Source organism: Megalobrama amblycephala, linkage group LG5 (assembly GCF_018812025.1).
Source record: "Megalobrama amblycephala isolate DHTTF-2021 linkage group LG5, ASM1881202v1, whole genome shotgun sequence".
Taxonomy (NCBI): domain Eukaryota; kingdom Metazoa; phylum Chordata; class Actinopteri; order Cypriniformes; family Xenocyprididae; genus Megalobrama; species Megalobrama amblycephala.
Window position 1 is genome coordinate 1,830,871 of NC_063048.1, and position 12,763 is coordinate 1,843,633.

A 12,763-nucleotide genomic window follows, 5' to 3' on the forward strand; every position below is an offset into this window, starting at 1 on the left:
CCAGGATCAGGGTGACACAAAAACTACCCAAACGGTGAGTTGTTACTTCTGACCCAGGATCTGGGGGACACAAAAACTACCCAAAAGCTGAGTTGTTACTTCTGACCCAGGATCTGGGGGACACAAAAACTACCCAAAAGCTGGGTTGTTACGTCCGACCCAGGATCTGGGTGACACAAAAACCACCCAAAAGCTGGGTTGTTACGTCCGACCCAGGATCTGGGTGACACAAAAACTACCCAAACACTGGAAAAATACCAATATTTAAAAAAAAAAAAAAATTACCCAAAAGGCTCAACCCAGGACTTGGGGAGAAAAAAAAAAAAATATTGTATGAAAACGTTATTTCTGAATGTTCTCTTAACGTTCAATTTTTTTTTTTTTTCTAAATGCATCATTTATGGAACATTCCAGTGGATAACTTTGCAAACATTATGGGATGTCTTCTGAAAGTTCCGAAACAAGTATTAGCATAGTAGCTAACTTAAAAAAAATGTCAGGCAAAAATCCAAAATAAACGTTAAAACAGTATAAGGCTAAATTATGTTTTTCTGTTAACATATAAGACCAGATTACTTTGAACGAACGTTACTGAAAGAACATTTGTTCATAACTGAGAGAAACATTACGTTAGTCACAAAGAAAAATAAGCAAATGGTTTTGTTATTGTTTTAATGAACTAATTAAAATCAACGAATAATAAAAAAATAACTGGCATTATTATCCATAAGAAACACGTCATTGTGTAGAGGTGAAAGGCGACTGGAGTGATGGACGGGAGTGACGTTATCTGAGGGCGGGAGGAGAGAGAGAGAGAGAGAGAGAGAGAGAGAGAGAGAGAGAGAGAGAGAACGGCCACTGGACTCCATTAACGCGAAACCCTTCAGGAGCTCCGTCGCTGGACTTTGGCGATTTTTTCTTTTTTCGGGAAGCTTCCTCATGATAGGATTAAACACGCAGGGAAGAGAGCGCGCAGCCTGTTGAAGTTCTGGGAAGTGAAGTGTGTTTTGTGGATCTGCTTCGGCGTATTTGTGAAGGTTAGTGAACGCTATGATTTCACTCCTCTCAGGATTTGTCTGGCGTACTCCACAACTCTGAATAAAAGCCTCGCCGCTGCTCTGCTCGAACCCGACCGCTCGCTGTGGCTCGGGAACATACTCTCGAAGCGAGTAAATAACTTTGGCAGTGTTTTTGTGTCTTTTCCCTCATTGACCTGCTGCTGTCTTTATTTAGTTGGCATTTGGAGCGGGGCTGTGACGTCACCCGAGCCCCAGCTCACAGAGCCGACCGTTAGTCGCTACAGGTTTATTGTGTTTATTATCATTTATGATAATTCATAATAATATTATTTATCATTTATTACAACTGTGATTTAATCTACTAGAAATAATAACACCAGTTCCATTCAGTTTAAATGTGACACACTTTACAGTGTACTGCCAAAGCATATCTTAATATTTATATAGTAAATATCCATTTGTCATCCCCAAAGCGCTTTTAATTACATTTATGTACACATTTACTTGATGAAGGATTATTTTATCTGTTCACATTAGCTCAAAATGTGGTGTGCGCTCTCTATGATGTCTCCTCTAGGAGGTCTCAGTCTCAGTTGAGATCATAATGCTTGTGATGTTTGACTCTGTTCCTTTAGGATGGCGTTGGACGGGATACGGATGCCGGATGGCTGCTACGCAGATGGGACCTGGGAGCTGAAGATGCATGTGACGGACCTCAACCGGGACGTGTCTCTCAGAGTCACCGGGGAAATTCACATCGGCGGTGTGATGCTCAAACTCGTGGAGAAACTTGGTACGTACAGATTTCAGCCCTTCGTTTGAGTCTGCTGAGCCGAGCGATGCTCGTGTCCACTGCGGTTTCATTGACTCATGCTCATGATTATTCACTGGAAACTGAATTATAGCACTCGGATTCAACTGTAGTTCATCACACACAGACATCCTGTGTAAACTTTCGTGATTCATGGGGCTTTCTAATAATACACTGACATCGACCAGACTGGTTTAATTAGTTGATATTTGTTCAAATATTTGTTTTTGTATTGTTTAAGGGGTCCTTGATTATGATTTGACTTTTTTAAACTTTAGTTAGTGTGTAATGTTGCTGTTTGATCATAAACAACATCTGCAAAGTTACGACGCTCAAAGTTCAATGCAAAGAGAGATATTTTCTTTTACAGAAATCGTTAACAAATGGTTGGTAGGGACTATAACGAGCTTCATCCCTGGTTAGTGACATCACAAACCCTAAAATTTACATAAACCCCGCCCCCGAGAACACACAACAAAGGGGGCGGGGCCATGTTGGGCTGCTTTAGAGAAGAGGAAGAGTTGTTGTAGTCGAGTGTTGTTGACATGCCGTCATTTTACGCCGGACTGCTTCACAAACGAGGGTCAATTCAACACAAAAGATGAACATGACGGCACATGCTAGTGGATGAGTTGAATCAACTCCACAGCAACTACATCAATTTATCCACTAACCATTCAGAAACGTCTAAAAGTTGTAACTTCTTCCTGAGTCTCTCCATCAGTGTCGACTCCGGTTTGAACAATGTAAGGCTGAACACTTTCGTCATTTTGGCTGCGTGAGATTCTCCAGCTTTGTTGTTGTTGAGCTGTTAAAGCTCCGCCCTCTTCTGGAAAGGGGGTGGGAGCAGCAGCTCATTTGCATTTAAAGGGACACACACAGAAACGGTGTGTTTTTGCTCACACCCAAATAGGGGCAAATTTGACAAGCTATAATAAATGATCTGTGAGCTGAAACTTCACACACACATTCTGGAGACACCAGAGACTGATATTACATCTTGTGAAAGTCTTGTCCCGTTTAAGGGTTGTTTTAATAATCATGCTAAATTCTACACTCTTGCAAATAAAGGTTTTTTACTAGCATTGATGGTTGCATGAAGATTCGTGGACTCTTTGTAATGTTCTTTATAGTGGAAAAACGTTCTTTAGATTATTAAAATGATTCTTTTGTGCTTCACTGAAAGGTTCTTTAGGGGTAAAAAATGATTCTTCTATTAAATGTGGCATAATTTGCTTCCTGACAATTTCCTTGCAATTCATCCTTGTTGTTTGTAACTATAGAACAAAACAGCCTTTGTTTTCCATGCTCTTCCCACTCCATGAAGACAGAAGATGGAGAACACATGTCCACTGAACCTCCCTTACATTATTAGCAGAGCATTTTTCTGGATGTGTTGTTGTGTGTGTTTGTGAAGCATTGAGGTGAGACGAGTCCTTGAACGCAGTCAGCACTTAATAGTGTCTGAAAACAAAGTGTTGCTGTAAACTATCAGCTGTGGCATCTGTTGTTTTCTTCTTTGCTGGTGAAGGAGGACCTCCTGTGGCTCTACCTTCATCTTTGACCAAAGATGTAAAAACCCCAGCTTGGTTTGAGGGTGAATGTGTGAGAAAACTCATCTAGTCACGGTCATTGGGAGCTAGTTAGCCCAGCTCCTGCATTAACCCTGTCAACTCTTCAGGAATGTGTACGAGAGAGGTTGTGCTGGTTTAGAGCACATGTTAGCTATTAACCCCTCCGAGAGAGACTTTAAACTGCATTTCTCAGGGCTGTGACACAAACAGCTTAACAAAAGTGCTGTAGTACTCCTCTGTGCTTCGTTACTGTTGAGAAATATTGTCTGTTGGCTCATTAACCTTAAAGCTATCATTTTCTAAGGCGTCTAAATGATCAGCATGATTTGAGCTTTGCTCCTGTTCTTCTGTCGTCTGATCGATAGTTTAGACTTTTTTATCAAGTTAGAGATCTTTTAGTATAATTGTACAAACGTCCTCCTTCAGCTCGTGTCTTTCTGCTGTGAAATCTGCACTGATTTTATCAAGTAAATGTAAGAATATCTTTGATATTGTTAGTAATATTTCAAACTGGACTGAAGCAGCTTGATTATCCAGACATCATTTTATAGAAAAATCACGAGTCCCAAATATGATCATCATCTTTTGCTGAAGGTTTATTTGTTCATCTCTCAATCATCATTGTGAAGCATTGCATTATATGTTTTAAAACTACAGAGATTTGATCATAAAACTATCTAAATATCATCTTACTAAGACATATTATTAGCAGATATTGATATTTATATGCATTTCATGTAGATCTCAGTGATTTACAAGCATCAGGATTTCATCTTACTTTCTGTTCATATTAATATCAGCATCTGTGCTAAATTGCATATTTTTTCTCATTTTGATCCTCTGAATATAACTGAGCTGTTTTTTCCTCCATATTCTCACTATATCAGACTATATGAGCCATAAAAGCCTGATGCATCAAATATGAAACTGAACAAAAACACAATCAGGTTTATTTCAAATACTTTGTCTAAATGTTCAGTAAACTGTTCCATTCTGAAAAGCAGATTATTCTTACTATTACTTCATAAGGTCGTGCTGTACAGGGTTAAACAGATCAGCAGTACAGTGAGTTCTTGGATGCTATGTGCTCTTTGTATGCCAAATAGATAATATGCACATATGTTGGTGTTTTTCTATTTTGACATATTGTGGAATCTGAAGTTGATTTCTGGATAAATTGAGAATCAGGATTTATTTTTCTTTTTCAAACAGAGATCATGATTCTGAACAGACAAAATAACATGTAAATTTAATAAATACTAAATATAATAAATACTATTCACATGCTTTCGATTCGATATCGATTATTTTGGATGTAGTATTTCAGTTACAGTACATGGCAAATTTTCTAATGCTAATAACTAATGCTGTAAACTACACATGAGAGTCAGCTGGTACTACTATAATAATATTGAAGGTTAAATTAACTTATTTATATACAAACACTTAAATTACACGATGTTTTTATAATAAATAAAGTTTAGAATTACATAATCATATTTATACTCCAATTCGTTTTTTTGAAATATAAACATTTAAATTGCGGCTGTTTTTATTCAAACATGCATTAAATATTGAAGAACATTAAAAATTATAATGCATATGAAGAGTTTGGTTCCAAAACGCGATAAACACCATTTTCAAAAAAATTGAGTTTCCGCCAAAATCAGTATTGTATCTGGTCGGTATTGAAAAGTCATTTATTAATTTTGCGCAAAATGCAATATTCGTTGTGTTATTCTGTAATGTTTTCTCCCTTTCTTTCCAAAACGCGACAAACGGCAGTCTCCTTTTTCTGCAGAATGCGATATATCCGCTCAACCAATCACAGCGCACCATTCCACCCACTGTAAACATTGAAGGCTTTTTTAAAAAGCAGTTTTTAATACCAATGTACTCGGCAAACGTGTTTATTTAACCGTGCGGTGGCGCCAGATACTCTTTAATCGGTAATGACAAATCATTTATAACATTAACAAGATGATGACCCGTTGAATTCATTTTGGGAGCGACGGCTGAATGTATCTTTAGTAGGCTAAAATGTCTGTATATAAGATACATATTGGCAAAGTTTAGACTCTGTCATATATGTGAATCAACTTACTTTGTTGTGTATTTTGAATTTGAAAAATAACTTTTATATTGATGGATTAATTGCATTTTGAAAAAAAAGTGTCATAGATTTATTGCATTTTGGGAAAAAAAAAAAAACTAGTTTTTATAATAAACTTTTTAAAATCAAAATGTAGATTTGAATTTTTAATGTTTTTATAACCAAAAAATGCTATGTGAAAGTCTGAAACAGAAAATAGTGGTTTTCTTCTTGCCACTTTCTTGGTAAAGAAAATACCTTTTTACTCAAATTAATCAAAACGGAGTTATTGCGTTTTGGAACCAAACTCTTCATATGTAATGGTGCATAGCTATATTTATCAGAATGTTTCTTTCTAGAGCACTTTTCTATCTGACTAATGAGTTTATGGTCACTGAATATGTTTTTCTGAGGTAAATGTGACGTCACGTGACATTGTTCACAAGCTGTTTTATTGACGTCTTTCCGAGGTTGAAGCACTGATTGAGCGATTACACGAGACATGATACGGATTTCAGTAAGTTGTACTGTATATTTGAACATACCTTCAGATGTTCATGCATGTTTATTTCACGCTGTAACTGGTATTAAAGCGGAGGAGAGGATGATCACATGCTTCTCTTTAACTGAGGCGCTAAAGCGATCCGTCACGCCACATTAAACAGCGCCAAAACGGTGTTTATTTTTTGAATCTCATAATAAGATGGACGTCATTTGAAATCTGAGACTTTGCTCCATATCAAAAGTAACAAAGCACAAAGATTATTGCGATTTATTGGATGGGAGGAGCTACATATTCTGCTCATTCATCAACTGAAAACAGACTAGACTAATCGATTCTTGGGATTTAAGAATCGATATCAGTTCGTAAAAATGAGAATTGATTAAAATCGAGAAATCGCTTTTTTTTTTCTTTTTTTTTTTTTTACCCAGCCCTAATAAATACTACGTAATCGATACAATCATTATTTAAAGTCCCCCTGTGCTGAAAATCAAGTTTTTAATGTTGTTTTTTATGTCTGTGTGGTGTGTTTAATATCCTTTAAGACAAACCATGTGCAGATTCATAAGTCAACACCATTGCTGAGTATTTTCTCCTTAAAACTGCAGTGAACTAAAGACAGTCTCAAAAACGCGGTTTGAAAACGCTGGTGTTTCTGACGTCACAAACTACCTTGTAACCAATCATGTCAACGTGAGATTATCAACTAGTGGATCTCTGAACTGTTGTGAGTGAGTGGAGGCGGGGCTAATTTGCATATTCATAGAATCCCGTATACTAAATGAGGCAAGGGTGTCGAGTTACATTCAAGCTATTTTAAGGCATGAAGAAATTTTTTTCAAGAATAAAACATTCAAATATGTCGTTTTGGTGATCAAAGATGAGTTCTAAGGGATACAATAATTACTACAGGGGGTCTTTAAAGCCTTAAATTACTTTCAGAAGGTGGTTTACGGTATTTTGATCGCTAATGTAGACGTCAGTGTTTATATCCCAACTATAAACTTTTATCCCAGTTCTTCTGTGATAATATCAATATTTGTATCACACTTTCATACCTATACAAGACAACGGCTCTCTTTGGATCAGCGGCAGCGCCAACACAGATGACAATGTTCGCTGGATCGTACTTGTCAAAGTTTAATAGACGCAGGAGAATCATCGTCATTTATGAATAAGATCGTCAAGATCACAGTCTTTTATTGATTAATCGTGCAGCTCTGATCTGAAGTAACGGATAAGGTGAAACCGTCATAGTGTAAGAATTGTTTTGAGGAATGAAGAAGCTGTGTCTTGCATGACAGGGTTAACTGGAGGAATAAAATTTGTTTGTTTTTCTCTTGAGCTGTTTGCCACTAATCTTTCCCTTCATCCTGCTGTAACATTGGTGCACATAAAGAACAGACGCCTCTAAATTGTTCTCAAATGACCGTCGTCACATGTTTTCATGAGCTCTGTGATTGGAGGAAAGGGGTCGAATGACTCTTCTTTGTGACTCTCATTTTACCCTTGTAAGATAACTGTAAGCTCGACCAGTCCGTCCTGCTTTAAGAAGACAAAGATGCCATACGCCTCTGGCATGAAATCCATTCTGTACCCTTGACTTGAAATGCCTGTCCTGCACATCCTTCATTTACATTTATAGCATACTGAAATGAAGTGTGTTGTTTGGTCTTCACTACACTTTGGACCTGACGTGTTTGAATGTTTCTGGTTCAAACTACAGTGCAGTTCACTAAATACACGAATTAAGAAGAGAAAAAGTGCAACAGGTTCACTTTACTTCGTCAGTTTTGCATTTCCAAATGCATGTTTCAAACAAATTAATGAACTTCCTTCACTCACTTGAATGCTTGCAGAAACACTTTTGGCAAAATTAGCCTGTAAATAAGATTCCTGAGCTCGCCTATACTTTAAAAATCTGCATTTCTTGTTATTTTTGTATGGTGACCGGGAGAGGACATGTTCGGTTCAAGTTTTAGTTTTGTCGTGGCCATGTCCTATTAACTTGTGGGATTGTGGTAATATGATGTGGCCATTTTGTCGAGGTAAATACATCCTTATGTCGTGGCCACATGATGAGATGTCGTGGCCTCGAGATCTCATGTTGACGAGAAGAAAAGACTGAAAACTAAGTTAGCTCCACAACTTTTAGGGATATTGTGAGACTGTGGAAGGGGACCTCAGACCCTCCCAGGGGGGAACAAAAATTTTGGACATTTTAAAGTTAAATGCATCAATTTAGTGCACTTTGAGAGTTCAAAATTAACCCCTTTTCAGAGTTAAAAGTCTTTGCACTTCGCTTTGAAATATGAAGCGCAACAGACTAGATACTTAATTAATTAATTAGCAGGCTTTTGCAATTTGCTAAAGCCACTAAACCGTATCACGCTTTCGATTTTAGCTAGTTTGCAAGATGCTTTGCCAAAGCAATGCCGCACAGACCTTTATGTTATGAGAAGTGTAAAAATATCCTTTGATTCGGTAAATTGAATGCAAGGAAAGTCAGTGTCATTTTAGTATCGCTGAGATACTATTATAGTTTTTATTTTCAATTTTCACTTGAATTTTAGTAATTTTGTTTGTTTCCATGTTTTTGTTTTTACATGTGTCTTTATAAATTAGTCATTTTTATTTCAGTTTTAGTTATTTTAGTTATCAGTTTAAGCTTTGCCTTGGCAACTAGCTGAAATCAAATAAAATATAAAAACCTTATTTTATTTCAGTTAACATTTTTTCCAAGCAACATTTTTCATGGCTTTAGTTTCAGTTAACTGTAATAACCCTGGACCAAGTACCATTCCCAGGATTACCCAGTCTGTGTGAACAAGAGCCGATGCTGTGTAGTGCGTGTTGTAGTGATGATGTTAGTTATTGTGCGACTGTTTGACCAGAGGATGGAGGAGAGCGTATGCACACAAAGAAAAAACAGCGCTATGAATGGAAATAATGCCGCGGTCAGGTAGCTGCTCATCATGAACCATCAGCCTGCTGAACGTGATGCAATTATTTTCTTGGTAAAATAAAAGATTGTTCCCCACCTTTCAACACTCTCAATATAGCCGCCCATGTTCATCTCTTCTCTGGCCTGAACATCTGAAGGTTTTCTAATGGAATAAATGGAAATGCCAGGAAAGCACTCTCTCATTGATTACAGTGCTCATTTCCTGAAACAGCATTTCAGCAGATTCTATTTAATAATTAATGATCAGGGGCCATGATGGCTTATATTTGACACTGACCTTCAGTTTTGCCAGTTCGGAGGAACAGTAACTATAATGCTTATTTGATTTGGCTGGAATTGTACCTGCTGCTCAACACGTGCTTCAGAAAAGATACACGAGGAAGTCAAGTGTCAGAGACTGATACCTGGATGATAGTTAATTAATTTGTTTTCTAGATTTCTTTGTTTAGCTCTTATTTTAGCTTTTAATATTTAAGACGGCGTGTTTAATGCTGACGTTTAGGTAGTTCTAATAATTACTATTAGAGTTTTTATTTAGATAATGTTCTGCTCATAACTGAGGGTTGACATCACATGTTTCTAAAGCACTATACACATCTGTGTTGACTGACTGTCAGTGTAAATTACATTTCTTGACTGTCAAATTTATAATCTCAATGGCCCATTCCTGATGAGCATTTTATGGTTGTGTAAGGCCCTATGAAATCCGTTTTATTTTTTCCAAATTCCGTTTTTTCCGTTTAGATTTTTCTGGATTACTTTTTTTTTTCTTTTTTTTTTTTTCGTTTGAATTTTTTTGGGGACTTTTTGGACATTTTTGTAATTAAAAAATAATGTCTAATTAATTGAAATCATGACTCTTATTTATTATACAATTTAACAACAATTTATTAAAAAATATTACAAATATTAAATGTAATTTAATATAATTCAATATATAGAATTTAATATTAAATTATATTATTAAATTATTTAATTTAAAACAAATTACATTTTAGGGCCCTATTAAATACGTTTTTATTTTATTTTTCAAATTCTGTATATATATATATATATATATATATATATTATTATATTATTATTATTATTATTAAATTAAAATGGAATCCAAAAACTTAAAACAGAAAACACAGAATTTGGTAATTTTTATATATATATATATATATATATATAAAAATTACCAAATTCTGTGTTTTCTGTTTTAAGTTTTTTGGATTCCATTTTAATTTAATTTTAATAATCATAAAGCATGTCTAATTAATTGAATTCATTAAAAAAATAGCACTATTTAACTTTATTTCTATTAAATGTTTTGTTTTTGTCTTTTCAGAATTTTAATTTTTCTGGCGATCAAATGAAGGCAAAATTCACAACATTCATTTATCTTTTAACCATATGACATTAAACAAACTTTTGTCAAACAAAGTACTGCACAACAGAGCTTTACTGTTAAAATTAAAACATGGAAGAAAAATTGTGATTATTCCTGAAAAAATAAAGTTTTAATAATAATGCATTATTAGTGTTAGTATTATTATTACATTTAGACGTAGCTAAATTCTGCTGTACAACAGAAAATTTTTCTCAAATTAAATGGAGAAATGTGGATGAAGTGACTCTCAGAGCGGCTCTGGAGATGAAGTTCACGCTTTCATGTCCTCGTTTAGTGAGGCGGAAGAGGCTAAAAACACAGCGAGCATCACAAGTGTCTTAGTACGTGTGAGGTACATGAAACCGCGCGTCTGCGCCATTCATTCACACAGAGAGAGACACTTTTTGAGGTTTAAGATTCACCGACACTAGTCTACCATGATTTGATTTAAGTATACTGACCTACTTTTTATTTATTCATCAAAAATTTGACAAATTCCATGATATTTCGCATTTTTATGAATGGATCCTGCGATTCTGTCCAGGAAATCATAGGGCCCCAATTATGTTATCAAAGGAATTTTTAATAAAGTGTACTAGTGTTTTTCTGTTCAGAGGAAAAAAAACACACACAATGTTGTGTAGTTTACTACAGCACATACACACTGCTTTCACATGCTGTATGAAGCAGGCACAAGACCGACTGCTCGTTCAGACAACCCATCTGCAATTGATTTTGAAAATGATAGTTTTGGTCTGCCGTCTCTCCACCATACATAACTACACAAGTCATGTTTCAGAGACTGAATATAGTACCATCCCCTCCTTCATTCTTTTCCCTTTCGCAGTGCCGTTTAATTCGTAATATTTCTTCAGAGTAAGTGGAGACATCATAAATGAAGCCGGGCACATTTTGTACAGACTCCGTGGCAAACGCTTCGAGTCTATAATAGAGTAAGACTCTGCAGTGTGTCATAGTGTGAGCGCTGGCCAAAAGAAACCCTGCCCTCTTAAGGCAGTGAAGAAACACACACACATGCTCTCCTTCACTAATACTGGCGAAGGGAGCGTATATTATTAGAATGTGAAACGGAAACCCTAAAAAGTAAGCGAGCTCAAGATGACATCATTGGGAAGGACTTTTATCTGAGCCCTCTTGACCGAACCGTCAGTTGTTCCAAACGTTTGGTTAGTCATGAGGAACCGTAACGGAGGTTGGAGGGAAAATGATGATCAAGACTCTCCACTATGGGCAGAAGGGCTTTAGGTGGGGTTACACATGCATGTCGAGCCCAGTTTTGTGACGTGGGAGAGGAAACAGGAAATGACTTCGGACGTTTGGCTTGTTCCCTGGATGTTGCCGTCATCCTGGTATTTTTTTGCTGCTGCGCACGGATTCTTTCATTGTTTTCATACTTAATGGCTTTGTCATAAATGACTGACGTAAAGTATTTTTTCAGATGTTTATTATTATTCAGAGAGCATTAACTGACCAGAGTTCAGTATGGAATAGTATAGTTTTATTTTCCCAGTGACTAAAAGGGGTCTAAAGTATAACTAAAAGGTTATTGTCTTAAAGGATTAGTTCACTTCAGAATTAAAATGTCCTGATAATTTACTCTCCTCCATGTCATCCAAGATGTTCATGTCTTTCTTTCTTCAGTGGAAAAGAAATTAAGAGGAAAACATTCCAGGATTTTTCTCCATATAGTGGACTTCACTGGGGTTCAACGGGTTGAAGGTCCAAATGTCAGTTTCAGTGCAGCTTCAAAGAGCTCTACATGATCCCAGACGAGGAATAAGAGTCTTATCTAGAGAAACCATCGGCCATTTTCTAAAAAAAATAAACATTATACACTTTTTAACCACAAATGCTCGTCTTGCACTGCTCTGTGATGCTCCACGCATGACGTAATCATGTTGGAAAGGTCACGCGTGATGTAGGCGGAAGTACCGATCCAGTGTTTACAAAGCGAACGTCAAAGACTAAGTCAAACGCTCTTTACAAAAAAAGGTAAAACAACGATGTCGGACGATTTTGAAGTTGGAGGAGGTTTTTCATGACCTTTCCAACATGATTACGTCATGCGTGGATCATCACAGAGCAGTGCAAGACGAGCATTTGTGGTTAAAAAGTATATAATTTTTATTTATTTTTTTAGAAAATGTCTGATGGTTTCTCTAGATAAGACTCTTATTCCTCGTCTGGGATCATGTAGAGCTCTTTGAAGCTGCACTGAAACTGACATTTGAACCTTCAACCCGTTGAACCCCAGTGAAGTCCACTATATGGAGAAAAATCCTGGAATGTTTTCCTCAAAAACCTTCATTTCTTTTTGTTTGACTGAAGGAAGAAAGACATCTTGGATGACATGAGGGTGAGTAAATTATCAGGAAATTTGAATTCTGAAGGGAACTAATCCTTTAAC

The 12,763-nt window shown here is 36.4% G+C and overlaps 1 protein-coding gene across 4 annotated transcripts in view; it reads left to right on the forward strand.

Moving 5' to 3' along the window:
• The first annotated feature begins 788 nt into the window (after positions 1-788).
• The window catches only part of fermt2 (FERM domain containing kindlin 2), a 70,217-nt gene continuing 58,242 nt past the window's right edge, over positions 789-12,763 (forward strand). For 2 of the 4 annotated variants that reach the window (XM_048190360.1, XM_048190361.1), the window contains exons 1-2: positions 789-1,037; positions 1,655-1,812. In XM_048190360.1, the coding sequence (XP_048046317.1) occupies positions 1,656-1,812 (157 nt within the window). In that variant the 5' untranslated portion in view covers positions 789-1,037; position 1,655. The remainder of the gene's footprint in view (positions 1,038-1,654; positions 1,813-12,763) is intronic. The other 2 variants (XM_048190362.1, XM_048190363.1) reach the window with 1 other exon arrangement.